Source organism: Eurosta solidaginis, chromosome 1 (assembly GCF_040869045.1).
Source record: "Eurosta solidaginis isolate ZX-2024a chromosome 1, ASM4086904v1, whole genome shotgun sequence".
Classification (NCBI taxonomy): Eukaryota; Metazoa; Arthropoda; class Insecta; order Diptera; family Tephritidae; genus Eurosta; species Eurosta solidaginis.
Window position 1 is genome coordinate 376,324,820 of NC_090319.1, and position 16,967 is coordinate 376,341,786.

The window sequence follows — 16,967 nt, forward strand, 5'->3', positions numbered from 1 at the left end:
TGCCTCCTTTAAAAAAAACTAGAAATAATTTATAACTAACATGCATAATATAATTTAGTTTGAGAGTTATTTTACCTAAATAAAGGCGCTCTTCAATGTTATTTTTTATGTTCGTTTTTCAATTACGATGAGCAACAGCGACTTTAGCGGCGAAATGTATCAAAATCAATGCGAAAGTTGAGAGACTGCAACAAGACCTTGTCAGTCTAAAGATAACTAGAGGAATACATACTCAATATTATTTTTAACTCCAAGTAAACCCAGTCTACATAGATTTTGTTATAGAAAAGTTTAAATTTTTTTAATAAATTTTTTTAATATTTTTAAAATTTTGGATTTTTCGATTTTTGTTGAAAACTGTTTCGAAATTGCCTAATATTTTTTGTTACAAAATTTAATTTTGGAAACATTTTTTTTTTTAAATATTTAATATTTTTGAAAATTCGAATAATTTTCGAATTTTTTTTAAAACTGGTTTACATGATTTTCAAAAAATAGATTTTCAAAAAAAAAAAAGAATTAAAAGAAACTTGCCCAAGTTCAGAACCTTGAACCTTGATAAAAAATTCGAATTTTTTCGAAAACTCCTAAACTTATTCAAATCATTTTTTAAGAAGAACATAGCTAATATAATTTTTTGTTGATATTTCTCTTTCTCGTTGATGTGCATATGTGTTTCATAAAATAGCCGCTTCTTGGTCCGAGCTTGCTTCGAAAAACCGTGTTAAAAAATTGTTTTTTCGGATTTTTTTTTTCAAAAATATTGATGCAACTAATTAATTCGGTTTTCGCACACTCCAAGAATGCTGTTGTAAATGTTATGTACCACACAACATTTTGGCGTCAAAACCGCTTTTTGTGCTTTTTTATACTCAGCTGAGAAGAGCTCACAGAGTATATTAATTTTGTTCGCATAACAGTACCCTGTAACGGCATTAACTAATCGAGATAGATATAGACTTCTATATATCAAAATGATCTGAGCGAAAAAAGAAATTAATTTAGCCATGTCCGTCCGTCCGTAAACACGATAACTTGAGTAAATTTTGAGGTATCTGAATGAAACTTGGTATGTAAGTTCCTGGGCACTCATCTCAGATCGCTATTTAAAATGAACGAAATCGGAATATAACCACGCCCACTTTTTCGATATCGAAAATTTCGCAAAAACCGAAAAAGTGCGATAATTCATTACCAAATACGAATAAAGCGATGAAACTTGGTAGGTGGGTTGACCTTATGACGCAGAATAGAAAATTAGCAAAATTGTGGACAATGGGCGTGGCAACACCCACTTTTAAAAGAAGGTAATCTAAAAGTTTTGCAAGCTGTAATTTGGCAGTCGTTGAAGTGTTCGCCTTCACTTCTTTTGTTCGGGTGAACTTTTTCCGCCTATCGGCAATTTCGGGCGAACAAAAGTTCACTTCGAAACAGCTGATGCTCTATTGCGAATTGGCAGTGAACAAATAATTTACTTACAATTGTGTAAATTTTGTAACCAAGCATATATTTCCTTAAAATACAACAAAAATAGAAATAAAAAATGTATAAAATAATGTTTAATATTGCACTTAGGTTGGTATTGATTGAGCGTGAGCAGAATATACATAAATGTGAAAGCGGTTCGGAGGCAATTAAGAGAAAGTTCTAACCCTTTGGAGCTAAATGATTCACTGTAAGCTAAAAATTACTATTTTCAGCACTTTTGAATAACAAGTTAATTTTTTCAATTAGTTTTCGCCAATATTACAGGCTAAACAAGTCGGCATTCTAATATTTGCTAGTTATTCTTACCACTCCTTGCCACCATTGAAGCAAAAATTTGGAGTTCCACTAATTGTAAAATTGTGTACATGTCTTCGTTTTTTCGCATAGGGAAAAGGCGTCGGAAAGGACCATGAAGTGGATCAGCCAATCTTGTTTCAGTGATGTGTTCAACATTTTGGAACCGTTGCTTTGTCTACAATGGATAACTTGGCCAACTGATACGTTGTCATAAAAAATAGAATTTACAGCAATACAGGAATTTCACTTCTTCCACTCAGCTTCCGATTGTGCATTATTTATTGATTTATTTCTAATAATAAAATAACATATAATAGAGTATCAAATTTCAAAACAAAAAATTACTTAAATTTTGTTTTCCTTTCGTTCGCCTGTAAAATATAAGTGAACAAATTTGGGTGTTCATTTTGCCCGAACAAAGAGCTGCCGATAAGGTGAAATCTTTTTCGAACACGAAAAATTTTTTCGCCACCCTCTGCGATAGGGTGAACAAAAACTGTGAAAATTTTCGGGTGAAAATAAAACTCGCGATAAGGGTGATCATGATCAAATTTGGCAGGAATGTTACTCCTATTACTATATGTGTTCTAAATAAAAATTAGCAAAATGGGATGACGAACACGCCCACTCTTTAAAAAAAATTTTGTTTAAGTCAAATTTTATCAAAAATTGTATATCTTTACAGTATATAAGTAAATTATGTCAACATTCAACGCCAGTAATGATATGGTGCAACAAAATACAAAAATAAAAGAAAATTTCAAAATGGGCGTGGTTCCGCCCTTTTTTATTTAATATGTCTAGAATAGCTTTAATGCCATAAGTCGAACAAAAATTTACCAATCCTTGTGAAATTTGGTAAGCACATAGCTTCTATCACGATAACTGTTTTCATGGGCGAAATCGGTTCAAGTCACGCCCAGTTCTTATACACAGTCGACCGTCTGTCCTTCCGCTCGGCCGTTAACACGATAACTTGAGCAAAAATCGATATATCTTTACTAAACTTATCTGTGAGTTACTAAACTTAGTTCACGTACTTATCTGAACTCACTTTATTTTGGTATAAAAAAATGGCCGAAATCCGACTATGACCACGCCCACTTTTTCGATATCGAAAATTACGAAAAATTAAAAAAATGCCATAATTCTATACCGAATACGAAAAAAGGGATGAAACATGGTGATTGGATTGGTTTTTTGACGCAAAATATAACTTTAGAAAAAACTTTGTAAAATGGGTACCATATTAAGTAGAAGAAAATGAAAAAGTTCTGCAGGGCGAAATCAAAAGCCCTTGGAATCATGGCAGGAATACAGTTCGTGGTATAACATATATAAATAAATTAGCGCTACCCGACAGATGATTTTCTGGGTCACCCTGGTCCGCATTTTGGTCGATATCTCGAAAACGCCTTCACATATACAACTAAGACCACTCCCTTTTAAAAGACTCATTAACACCTTTCATTTTATACCCATATAGTAAAAACAAATTCTAGAGTCCTCCTGGTCAACCTTTATGGCGATATCCCGAAATGGCGTCCACCTATAGATATAGATGGCCCACTCCCTTTTAAAATACTCTATAATACCTTTCGTTTGATACCCATGTCATACAAACACATTCCCGGGTTACCGTAGGTTCATTTTCGTACATGGTGATTTTCCCTTATTTGACAAAGGATGAAGGAAAATCGTTCCAAAAAAACGTCACCCTTGGTCTACAATTTGGTTGATATTTCCCAAACGTATATGATATGGAATTAAAAACCGCTTATAAACCATCCTTGAAACCCTACGATAAGCTCTCAGCTGAGTATGTAATGTTCGGTTGCACCCGAACTTAGCCTTCCTTACTTGTTTTTAAAATCTTGGATTTTTCCATTTTTGTTGAAAACTGTTTCGAAATTGCCTAATATATTTTTGTTACAAAATTTTAATTTAGGAAACATTTTTTTTTTTTTTGAAATATTTAATATTTTTGAAAATTCGTATAATTTTCGAATTTTTTTCAAAACTGGTTTACACGCATACATAAGCTTTGGTAACGTACAGTTTAAAGTTTTAGTAATATTTTTAAAGTCTTAGAATTTTAACATCTTTTTTTAAAAACGTTTTAACATCGTTTGCTTAACATCGTTTTTAGAAAATTAAAATTTTTGAAAGCGTTTTCGATGTTGAATAACGTGGTTTTTATACGGTTTTATACGGCTCAAATTTTAATGTGTATAAAAAAATCTCTTTTTTTGTTTTTCCGAAATCATATTAAATTTTTTCGTTATAAACTTTTTTCAATTAACGAAACGAGGCATAACTAATATAGTTTTTAAATAATTTTCGCTGCTAATTTTTGACGCGCAGATGTCGCGTGCATAAAATATTGGGTGTTTTGAACTTGATTTTCAAAAAAAAAAAAAAAAGAGGGAATTGAAAGAAACTTACCCAAGTTAAGACATACCGAAACCTTGATAAAAAATTCGATTTTTTTTTCGAGAATATAGCTAATATAGTTTTTTGTTGATATTTCTCTTTCTCGTTGATGTGCATATGTGTTTCATAAAATAGCCGCCAAGAACCGAACTTGCTTCGAAAAACCGTGTTAAAAAATTTGTTTTTTCGGATTTTTTTTTTTCAAAAATATTGATGCACTAATTAATGCGGTTTTCGCACACACCAAGAATGAATTTCATCACCAAAAAACCTATTCTAAAAATAGAATTAAATATATAATAATACAAAAAAATTGGATATTGTTTCAGCCGGTACTTGAACTCAGGACATTCGGTGTGATAGGCATATCATCCTACAGCCACAAACAACGAGCAACAACGTTGACTCCAAAACTAGTTTTAATATCATTCCGAAAAGTGAAATACTTTTCACATTGCACTATTTTGGTGTTAAATTTCAAAGTACACCAAAATTTGTTTTGATATTATGTACTTCTATTATATGGGCTATGGGCTTTCTGACTTCGGACACTCTAGCCTTCTTACCAGTTTCGACTTTATCCCGCACAGAACGGACTATTGTATGCCGATAACTGCTCCCTATACAACCTTCACCCCAGTCATTCCAACGAGAGAGGAGTGGGGAAGGGGAATTATCTGGGGCATGGGACCGCTTAACTTGTTCACGGATGGGTCGAAGCTGGACGGAAAGGTTGGTGGGGCCGTGTTTTGTCAAGAGCTAAAATTAAGCCGCAAGTTTAAGTTGGCTGATCACTGCAGAGTATTCCAAGCGGAAATTGCTGCGATTAAGGATGCGGTGGATGAAATGCTATCCAGTGCTACTACGTTTAGGGAATTTAACATCTACTCTGATAGCCAAGCTGCTATCAAGGCCTTGAGCTCAACTACAGTGCTATCGAGGGTGGCCTGGGAGTACCTGACCTCGCTTGCGATTACATCGAATTATTTTACAATTAAGATTATCTGGGTCCCGGGCCATAGTAATATCCCGGGTATCTGTCAAGCGGATCTCTTAGCCCACATGGGTACAACTGAACCGGATGAAGATGGTTGTAGGGATTTCGGGATTCCGCTGGCCACCTGTGGATTGCTCCTCCATAGCTGGGCCTCGAGTCAGCTCGGCAAACGTTGGGCGGACACCACGTCTTGCAGGGTAGCAAGATCTTTCTGGCCGAAAGTGGATGGCAGGATGTCTGCTGAAATAATTGGGTTCACTAAGGCTCACCTATTAATGGTAATTGGGGTTTTGACAGGGCACTGTCCCATGGGTATCCATGCGGTACGTCTCAATATACTGGAAACTCCATCCTGCTGCAGCTGTATGGAGGATGATGAGGTGGAATCACCAAATCACTTTATGCTTGATTGTCCAGCTTTTGCCAGAACTAGGCGAAAGTACTTCGGTCGCGACTCACTTGGATCTCCCGAGGATTTATCCAAAGTTGAGATCGGTATCATTCGGAGCTTTATCGTTGCTACCCAACGATTCTCTAAGTAGCTAGATCTAAGTCACCGTTATTTTTAGTGTATGTGGTATCACAAGGGACCTTCATGTTGTCGAAGTCCTTATCAGGGCAGCTACCACCTAACCTAACCTAATCTACATATGTACTTCGAAAAGTGTTAACACTGCACTAAATTTTTTTTTGTATTTTCCTCTGCTAGTTTCCCATTTAATTATATTACATCGCATAATTCATACATATTTACATTGTTTGCTTTTGTGCTTTAAAATACTCTGTTGAGTTGCATAATTCACAAAATAACTAATAAATTTTCATATTAAAATATTGCGGTTTTTCTTCATGTTCTATTTCTGCTTTTTTTTCTCATTGGATACAGAGTCCGTGCAAGAGTCCTTGGAACGTCGTTTTGGACGTGTCGGTGGTCGTATTCCAGTCACACCATCAGAATCATTCCAAAAACGTATTTCTGGTGCATCTGAAAAGGATATTGTACACTCTGGTTTGGATTATACCATGGAGCGTTCGGCGCGTGCTATCATGAAAACGGCCATGAAATATAATTTGGGTCTAGATTTGAGAACTGCCGCTTATGTGAACTCAATTGAAAAAATATTCACAACATATCGTGATGCTGGTTTGGCGTTCTAAATGCTTTAAAATATACCAAATACAAAAAGGCGATATCGTCGCAGCAATATTCACTTAATAATTACTAAGCATTAAATTGATTACAAATAAATAAATAAATAAGCAGGAGAGCAGGTGCGCGAGCAGCTAGGCAAACGCGCATTATTTAAACATTAAAAAGTAAATAGAAATTACTGCAATGATGGAGGATATTATAAAAAAAAGAAACAATCACTCACACTTGAAGAGCGAAAACTAAACACTCGCAATAAATACAAAAATACATACATATGTGACTGTAATTGATAGTAAAACGAATTAACATTTCCAATTAATTGCACTTTATTGATTGTAAAAAAAGGAAAATATTCAACTATGTTCTGCCATTATTTTTTCTAAAATGGTATCAACACGTAAATATATTTTACATGTCTGCGGCCATAAGCAATAATCTCCTAAGTCTCATGTAAGCGAATAGCACTTAAGGGCTTATGGCCGCAGCTACATATTCTATGTGAACACATCCTACATACATATATACCAATGATGTATATAGATAAAGTGGTCAATTGGTAGCACCCCTAAAAATATACATAGAACCCTTACAAACAAACATTATTGATATTTGCTGCCACGTTTGGTGCTATTCAGCGTAATGCTCGTATTATTTATTTAGCGCTAACACATACACACATACACAACATAGCACACATAAACAAACAACGATGCTGTATTAAAATACATTTTTTTTTTTTGTTTTTGTTTTCTCTTTTTTATTTGGTCTTTCATAAGTTTCATGTTGATGTTTAAATTTAAGTTTTTAAAAAGTAAAGCAAATGCATTTTCTTGTAAATCGACTTATTTAAATAAAAAGTAATGATATGTAAAAATATGTGCAGTATGGCCATAACATTTTAATTCAATAAAAAAAATCATACTATATACAAAATACTAAAATGTTGCACTAAATTTTTGTTGTTGTTGTTATTGTAGCGATAGGGACACTCCCCGAAGGCCTTGGGGAGTGTTATCGATGTTGATGGTCCTTTGCCGGATGCTTTAAAAAAGAAAAGTGGGATGAGTACAAATCCTTTACAGACAGCCGCTTTGCTGTCCTCCCTCCCTATCCCGACGGATGCTCGCCAAGGGGAGCGTGCTTTCCTTAAGGTCATCGAATCCGCCTCGGCTCGCTTTATTCCCCCCGGAAGAATTCCCGAAATTCGGCCTCATTTTCCGGCGGAGGCTGCAAATTTAGCGAGAGAACGTGACCTTATAAGACAGCACGATGCCGGCGACCCCCAAATAAGGGATATAAACCAACGCATCAGATTGCTTGTGGATGAGCGGGCGAAATGGGAGGAGAACCTAAGCGGTTGTAACCTCTCTACCGGTGTAGGTAAGATTTGGTCCACCGTAAAGTCCCTATCGAATCCGTCTAAGCACAATGATAAAATTTCCATCGCCTTTGGCGATAAAGTGCTGTCGGATAAGAAAAAATGCGCCTTCTGCCGACAATATATAATGCATTCTAAGGTCGACAAAGACCGATGACTGCACAATAATGGCCACAGGCCCAGGCCCACAGATCGATGAACTTTGCAACAAAATAAACGACTACCTCCCTGATTTTTACAGTTTTTTCACCTCGCGATACCTGACATTATCACCGACTAAATCATAGGCAACCTTATTTACAACATGGACGTCCCTAATGTCGACCATTTTGAACATCCACGTCAATACGCTACCGACTGTCTTACACCCCAAAATCTTGGGTGTGACGTTTGATCAGGATCTACATTTTGGTGAGAATGCAGCCGCAATTGTACCGAAAATCCAGAGCCGCAATAAAATCCTCAAATCTCTTGCTGGCAGTAGTTGGGGTAAAGATAAAGAAACGCTCATTACCACTTACAAAGCAATTGGCCAGCCGATTGCATGCTACGCGTCCCCGATGTGGGCGCCAAGCTTAAACACTACTCACTGGAAGAAGCAAGGGGGACTGCCAAAATACTGCCCTCAGAACCGCCACGGGTTGTCTTCTTCTTATACCCAGAAACCTCCCCCTGTGGGTTAGGGGTTAGAATATGCCCACGGTAGGTATACCGGTCGTAAAAGGCGACCATAATACCATGGGTACCCAATCCATGAGTAAGGTGTTTTACTCGAAAGGTAGCAGGGTGGATGCGGTGTATCACCCTGTGAGACCCTAGGCAAGGTCTTTATAAAAAGTGCTACCGCGGGAGCAGGAGAAGCCAGTGTGATCTGGTGCACTGCATCGAACGATGCTTTGTACCCAGGTCTCACCTCCTGTCCTGGGATGGCCCCCTTGTGGGAGCATCGCGGTGGCTGTGGTTTCAAATAGAGTTCACTTATGACACACGCTCTGAGTAGACTTGTTTTCCCTTGGGCACCCAAGACCCAAGGGAATTCGGTCTCATGCTTGCCACGGCGGTCCCAATTTCATTGAGAAGCTGACCCTGAGGGGCAGATGATAGGTTGGTCACATCCCTTAAATTGTGACAAATGCTGAAAATAGTTGACGAAAGATGGTGTAAGAGCGCATGTCTATCGTCAGCCAAAAAGCAATCGATAATTGTACGAGTGGGCCGGTGCTCATCTCGTCTTTTGAGATGTTTTGAGGCTGCTTTAGACTGCGCAAGCGAACAGAAGGCGTTCGCTGTGTGGATGGCCACACCCTATATGTGGCAAGATTTGACGATGTCAAATCACTGTAGTGTGGCGGACTGCAGTGCAAAGATGTTGCTGGGGCAGGTACTCGGTACTTACAGGTCTGTGAGCGGAAAAGGTTGGCCACATCTCTTAATTGTGGTAGGAGTGTATTTGGAGGCAAATCGGTGCATAATTGTTGTGTAATTGAGTGGAAATTGGAGCGAAATTAGTAGCGAAAATGGAAGCCAATAGAAGACGATATGGCACACAATGTTTGTCAACGTAGTGTGGCCTCAAGCGATGTCGGGGGGCATTGTTGAGGCGGGCACTCGGCACTCACAGGTCTGTGTGCGGAAAAGGTTGGTCACATCCCTTGATTTAAATTGTGATGGTGTTTGGTGTTGAAGACGGCGCATATTGGATGCCAAGCTCACTTTGTTCGTCAACGTAGTGCGGCCCTTTAAGCAACATCTAAGCAAAACCAAGCGCCGCCAAATATCTCAATCTGGTTAACTTGTTAACCAGATACCGAGATACCAAAATCAATGAAAAAGGGACCTTGAGGCAAGCACGGAACTCGCGGTGGAGTTGCCGTGCAACCGGGTGCCATTACCCGAAAATGGAAGGGGAGGATGGATAGTCCTCCTCGGCCAAACCAAGGCTGGTTGACTTGAACACCCCAGCTCACCGCATTGGTACCAACTTGTTGGGCCGAAGATCAACGGACATTGATCTGTGTTTTACACCGGAGGTAAGTCTTCACGACAGGGACTCCCGTAATACTCGTTCTTTCTTTCTATACCCAGAAACCTGGGCATCCCAACAGACATCTGATTGACGAGCCAATACCTCCCAGGGGCTTAAGGAGTCATCTCAATAAGCATTATGAGGAAATACGGCACCTGAGAACACAGCCGTATGAAGCCAAAAAACACAAGCAGGTCCTTCGTAAACTCCACAAACAGACGTCGGACCTCTATGCCAGGAATTGTCCAGTGAATCGTGTACTCAAAGAACAATACCCTAAACTCGCAGAAGAGGAACGCACACTCCCCAGGGAAACGCGACTCACTCAAGCTCAACTTCGATCTGGATACTGTAACAGGTTAAACTCTTACCTATCCAGAATCAACCCCGACATACAAAACATATGTCCTGTTTGTAACGTGTTCCCACATCACACCAACCATCTCTTCAATTGTGGAACCAACACCCCTAACACCCCTCTCATTATGGTCCACCCCTGTTGAAACAGCCAGTTTCCTTGGACTCCCGTTAGAGGGTCGATAAGTGCTTACAGGAGTCCTGTCTTCGTAGACCTACCTCCGGTATAAAACACAGATCAATGTCCGTTGATCTTCGGCCCAACAAGTTGGTACCAATCGGTGAGCTGGGGTGTTCAAGTCAACCAGCCTTGGTTTGGCCGAGGAGGACTATCCATCCTCCCCTTCCATGTTCGGGTAATGGGACCCGGTTGCACGGCAACTCCACCGCGAGTTCCGTGCTTGCCTCAGAATCCCTCTTTCATTGATTTTGATATCTCGATATCTGATTAACTGTTAATCAGATTGAGATATTTTGTTTTGTCGCAATTTAGGATGTGACCAACCTTTTCTGTCCTGCAGTGTTACAATAATGTATAATACATTGTTAACGACAGAGCTGATTTTGCTCAGACATTGCTAGAAGGCGGCACCTCCCTCCAACGCTATGCACCACATGTTATGATCAAAAACGCCCGTTCGCCGTGAACCAACTACCGATGTAATCTATCAGCGCAAGTGTCTTTCCTTAATGAATAGCTACTTAAATGTTCCATAGAGTGAGAGTGTCATATAATTCCTTGTGAATAAAACTATCTGTTGTTAAGGCAACAGACAGTGATGCTCACAAGTACTTACGACACAAACACTCACAAGGTACATCTTCACTAATCATGGTACTAAACCACTTGCGCAACAAGACACATCTCGCTAGTCACAAGTACTTGTGCGTTTAAGATCATGATGCAACTTAACCCAGCTAAACGTTCTATTCAGTTTTATGCAACTTTGTTCTGCATTATTTGCTACTTTATATATGCCCACATATTCATCGTTATTTGCTACTGTGGTATACAACTTCTAATAACTCGCTTCGTTGTATAATCTTCCTCATTATCTTCAATTACGCTTCCATTTTATTCCACAATTTAGGGCTGTGGACAACCTTTTCAACCATATACCTGTGTTGGGGGGCTTTCCCGCCCCAGCAATATCTTTGCAACAGCAGCTTGCCACACTGCAGTGATCTGACATCATTAAATCTGCCACATTTTTGGATGTGGCCATCCATTCTGCGAACGACTCCTATTCGCTTACGCAGTCTAAAGCAGCCTCAAACATCTCAAAAGACGAGATGAGCACCGGCCCACTCGTACAATTATCGATTGTTTTTCGGTTGACGATAGACATGCGTTTCTTCACCATTTTTCTTCGGTTGCCACAATTGTGGGATGTGACCAACTCTTTCATCTGCCCCTCAGGGTCAGTTTCTCAATGAAATTGGGATTGCTGTGGCAAGCATGAGACCGAATTCCCTTGGGCTTCTGTCCCCAAGGCCCAAGGGAAAACAAGTCTAATCAGAGCGTGTGTCATAAGTGAACTCTCTTTGAAACCACAACCCCCGCGATGCTCCCATAAGGGGACCATCCCAGGACAGGAGGTGAGACCTGAGTACAAAGCATCGTTCGATGCCGTGCATCAGATCACACTGGCTTCTCCTGCTCCCGCGGTAGCAATTTTTATAAGGACCATACGTAGGGTCCCACAGGGTGATACCCGCGTCCACCCTGCTACCTTTCAACTAAAACACCTTACTCATGGATTGGGTACCCATGGTATTATGGTCGCCTTTTACGACCGGTATACCTACCGTGGGTATATTCTTTCCCCTAGCCCACAGGGGTTCTCGCTAGAGGGTATTGATGACAATTTGTGATCGATCGAACCTATTGGATGGGGCGAAACACTGCTACAACAGCCTTTTAGGCCACACCGCCCTCCCACCCCCTTGTTCCATGAGGAGTTTGGGGTCGCCAGAGCCTTGGAAGTTAATGAAACAGGATTGGCCACGGATAGGTGAGGTTGACAATTGGGTTGGAGAAGCTATATATTGCACTGGCAACCCTTTGAAAGGGTTGCGCTACACAACCCCTTGAATCTATTTGATATTTTAGTCGCCTCTCACGACAGGCATACCTACCGCGGGTATATTCTAACCCCCTAACCCGCTGGGGTACTAAATTTTTGTAAGGAGCAGGTTTGGGTTAGGCTCAATATTTTGGCTTTCCATCGGCAGGGTTAGGGTAGGTTAAAAAGGAGTGCGTAGGAATTTTCCACACTTCCACTCGGAGACAGTTTTGTCCATTGTTACTGTTCTCAGTGAGTGTGGCACATTCGACCAATCAGATTACTTCTTAGTGATCCTCAACTAACTACTCGCTTTCTATGATGAACTTAAGTTGGAGTGAAAGATCCACATTCGCAACCTCTGCCAGACTGTCGGTAAAACTTGCGCCCAGAAATTTGGGCCCGTATTACGTGATACGATCCGTGATCGAAACTAATTTTTTAAACCACAACAGCTCTGAAATGGTGGGTCGGATTAGTGACATATACAAACTAGCGTCAAAGAGTACTCATTAGATTCATAACTTATTGTAATTTTTGGAAATAGTTCGAGAGGTGCATAGTTATCGCTTGAATGAAAATGGTTTTCAGTCACTGATCGTAACACGGGCCCTGAGTCGTCTTCGGCTGACAACTTCTGCAGGGAGAGCTTGTTTCCATGCACCGTCGGAGCATTGGTACTATGGCGCAATGACCGGTGATGACAGCCGTTAGTACTCCCACTACAGATTTGTTTAGCTTGAGAAGGAAGTTATTTTCACACACTTATGGAAATATTTTAAGAGCAGGTTTCTATTTTCATTTAGACATGTATCACACAATATTAATGCACTATTTTTTTTCGTTAGTTAAGTCCTAAAAATGAAAAAATGCGGACGATTTGTCCCTCACCAACCTTGGAACGCTACAGGAGCAATTATTGTGAAAAGCGGGTGGAACATTATCATCTTCGTTGGGTGCTTCATCGTTTAAAAGGACATAGAACATTGGTTACCAGGTTGCCCGTTCCTTCTTGACCCGGGCTTGATACTCCTGCCTTTCGGCGAATTTTTAGTAACATTTTTCCTATAATCTTACCGTATTTTTCGATCGGATAACAGCAATTAAATTAACGTTTAAACTTCGAGCTGGATATGACAACTCGGGAAATGCGGAAGTCGATCTTCCTTACATCATTAATACATCGGAAGAAGAGGTAGACGCTACAGATCTCGAATTTGTATACGCTTATTTTTAATTTTTGTATAGGAAGTGGGCGTGGTAATCAACAGATTTTGCGATTCTTTTTATTTAACTCAGATAGAGGTTTTTGCTATTCGATTGGGAATTATTTTCGTAAAAAATATAGTTGGTGGAGGTTATTGTAGTGCAAGCAAATATTACTTTTTGGATGTAGTTTATATCGAACCATGCTTTGAGAATTATGCCTTGTAAAAGTGGCTAAAGTGATAGAAATTTGGAATGGTACCAGCACCAAGCCAGGTATTATCAAACACGGTAACACGCGGACAGACGGCCTTGGTGCAATCAAAAAATTTGTCTACACTGATAATATTGATATACGAAAGCTTATGCCTATCTTAACCCTATACCACCATTGCGCCCCAACGTTATGCGGTTAAAGCTATGTTTTCTATGCTTAAGTAATGCTGGGTATGAAAATGTATGTTGATGGAGGGTTTGCTTTTGAATAAAATTTTTATGCTGATAGAGAAATTTTCAAAACGATGTTATGTACCTATTACAAAATAGAATACACGTTTTTTTTTTCAATACTATATATTTTGGCACATATACATGACGAAGTATGTATTTAATTGCTTTAGAGTCAGCATACCTAATTTATATAAAAAATTCTTTTAGCTCTAAACAAATATACATATGTATGCGTAAATACAAGTGCATACGTAATTAAAAGCATATTGGAATATATGTACATACTACATATTCAATAACTTACTAAGCAGTAATACTATAAGTACACTTTAAAAAATATTAGCATTAGACTTATATGTGTACAGAATAAAAATTAAAAAATTGTATTCTTGAGTTAATTGATCCTTTGTTGTTATTGTTCTCCGACAGGGTAAGAGTTAGAACTATTTTGGAACGATTTTCGGCATCCCTTGTCAATTTTGGTTTGGAGACAAACCGTTTTGGCATCTTCAGTATTCAATTTCGTTCTCGGAGAATAGCTATATTTTAACTGAGTTGAGTCATGTCTTCTGTTTTTTTTTTATTTATTTTTTTTTTTTTCTTGAGTACTGAAGATTTTTTAAATATAATTTTAGCCCATTAAAGATGCTGGAAATAATTTCTGCTCTATGTAATCATCGATGATCTCAATTATATAATTACGCGTTAATTTCGGCACCTTCAGCACATATCCTAGATTTTTTAATTTTGTATTATCCAAATATAAATGTTTATGATATAATTGTTCTTCGTCCAAGTATGGCGTTAGCGGTGTATTATTAATACCATCTTTTTGACAAATTTCTGCCCATGGCGTCATTAGTTTGTCGTTTACCTCGCTAACCGTATCCGAGAGGCTCATCTGTAGAGATGAAACGAAATATATATATACATTTCATATTATATATATGTATGTATATGAAAATATTATTATTTACTTTGGCGAGATTTGACATCATCACGCCGAAATAATCGACTTTTATTGAGAATATTTCAGATAAAATATCACTTATGGTTCCTTGTGTTGATTCTGCATCATCCACAACATTGTAAATTTCATTTATAGCGACAGGATTCTGTGCTAAAAACCATATAGCAGCACAAACATCATTCACATGCACAGTATTTAGATGCAGTGAATCATTCCATAATAACTTCATGCATTCGTTTAAATATTTATATATTGCCGCTACAATAATTCGAGGCACTGAAAATAAAATTAGAAAAACTAGAAAATCTTTGTATCTGCTTAATATGTATACATGAGAAATGAGAAGATGAAAAGAAGGTAGATGAAGAGTGGAATCGATACAACCCAGCGGGTTGGGGGGTTAGAATATACCCGCGGTAGGTATGCCTGTCGTAAGAAGCGACTAAAAACCAAATAGATTCAAGGGGGTGTGTAGTGCAACCCTTTCAGGTTGCCAGCGCAATATATAGCTTCTACAAACCCAATTGTCAACCTCACCTACCCGTGGAGAATCCTGTTTCACTAACAGCCGAGGCTCTGGAGACCTCGAACTCCTTATGGATCTAGGGGGTTGGAGGGCGGTATGGCCTAGAAGGGCGCATGTGATCATAACAAATCATCCCGAGATGGTTGGGCTTGGTATCGGAAGGTGCCGGAGCTGCATCCGACAAAGGACCATCAACATCGATAACACTCCCCAAGGCCTTTAGGTCGATAATGGGAAAGTATGCCTAAATGATTTAGTGAACCCTTTAAATACCCGGTTAAATCATAGCTTTTAACAGACCATGTAGTCGGATTGAACTTGAAGCGAGGTATCATAAAATATACAGCTCCTCTTTTTAACAGAGGATTTCTGTAAGACGGTTTGCAGTTTACTTAACAACATGCACGTACAGATATGCAACAAATAAGACGTATCCGTGAAGAACGTTTCACTTACTTAAATAGCGTTTATCTGCCAATCCGTAGACGATGGGCAAGCGTACAATTGTATATGGTAAAGCATGACTAAGTCCCTCAAGTTCACGTTCCACCTTCAGCTTTTGTTTAGCCACACAAGTCCATGGTTCGAGTTTACAATCCTCCCGTTGAGGCATTTTTTCCGAGCTATTAACACATCCAGAACTAAGCTCGACATAACGCTTTACTTTACAATTCGCCGCTTGATTAGCGCAATTCGTACTCAATTTCAGTATTCCTTCCTTGTAGACGGCTTCGGTTTGATTGGGACGAGTTTCGGCAGCACAATTGAATACGAAATCCCACGTTCGTCCAGTAGTTGGGTGCGGTGCGAAAGTATTCTTGCAAGAGGCTGTAATGACGATAACTCTGGTTGTTAATATATATATATATATTTATATGTATTTAATTTCAAGGAGCTAAGATAAAGCTTAAAGAAACCCAAAGTATGTATATACATATATGCATATAGAAGCAAACAACGCCAATCAAGTTTTCGCGGCCTGCATACAAATTGTGTGGGTTTGTCATACGTGCATGCATGCATAAATAATAAGTTAGTAATCGTATGACTCACATTTGTAACTAAATATTTAAGTGCATTGAAATATACTAACCGGCATTGATGAGATTAGCGCTGCAAAACTCTACTTTGCTGTTATCAAAAGCCTGATTGTGACGTTCATTTAACCAGGCCATTTGTGGTGGCGTCTTATCCACGACACGAATTTCCGCAGTCAAATCATTTTCCACAAGGTAAGTAACCAAGTTACGTCCGATAAATCCACACCCTATTTGTAGAAGTAAAAAAAAATTAGATACAACCAATATTTTTATGATAATTAACTCTGAAGCTATGGCAGTTTCCAGCACATCTGCCATGCCAAACAATACTGGACTTTACTTGAGACTTACCACCTAATAACAGCACCGTTGGTTTGTGTTCCATTTTTTAGCTAAGATATGTATATTGGTTATATATCTTACAGCGTTCTAATCAGTACAAATTTCCAATTGTTGCTAAAAAAATGTTTTGAAATCAACAGCGCGAAATATAGCGAACAAGTGACAACTGATGAATGGTGCTGCCACCCTTTAAGATACGACGCATTAGCGTTGCATATTTTTTAAGGCCCCATTACTA

The 16,967-nt window shown here is 38.8% G+C and overlaps 2 protein-coding genes across 6 annotated transcripts in view; one reads left to right on the forward strand and one right to left on the reverse strand.

The window, feature by feature from the left end:
* The window catches only part of Gdh (glutamate dehydrogenase, mitochondrial), an 82,882-nt gene extending 75,573 nt beyond the window's left edge, over positions 1 to 7,309 (forward strand). For 3 of the 5 annotated variants that reach the window (XM_067763135.1, XM_067763138.1, XM_067763136.1), the window contains one exon: positions 6,102 to 7,309. In XM_067763135.1, coding sequence (XP_067619236.1) covers positions 6,102 to 6,373 — 272 coding nt within the window. In that variant the 3' untranslated portion in view covers positions 6,374 to 7,309. Of the gene's footprint in view, positions 1 to 1,575; positions 1,676 to 1,734; positions 2,086 to 6,101 lie in introns of those variants that run through there. The other 2 variants (XR_010949156.1, XR_010949157.1) reach the window with 1 other exon arrangement.
* Positions 7,310 to 14,232: 6,923 nt separating this feature from the next.
* LOC137245192 (uncharacterized) lies at positions 14,233 to 16,885 on the reverse strand. The gene is made up of 5 exons (XM_067775465.1): positions 16,739 to 16,885; positions 16,441 to 16,614; positions 15,804 to 16,175; positions 14,829 to 15,097; positions 14,233 to 14,752 (listed from the first exon to the last, which is right to left on the reverse strand). Exons 1-5 carry the CDS (start codon positions 16,770 to 16,772, stop codon positions 14,483 to 14,485), a joined length of 1,119 nt encoding a protein of 372 aa, XP_067631566.1. The 5' UTR covers positions 16,773 to 16,885; the 3' UTR covers positions 14,233 to 14,482.
* Between the last annotated feature and the right edge of the window lie 82 nt (positions 16,886 to 16,967).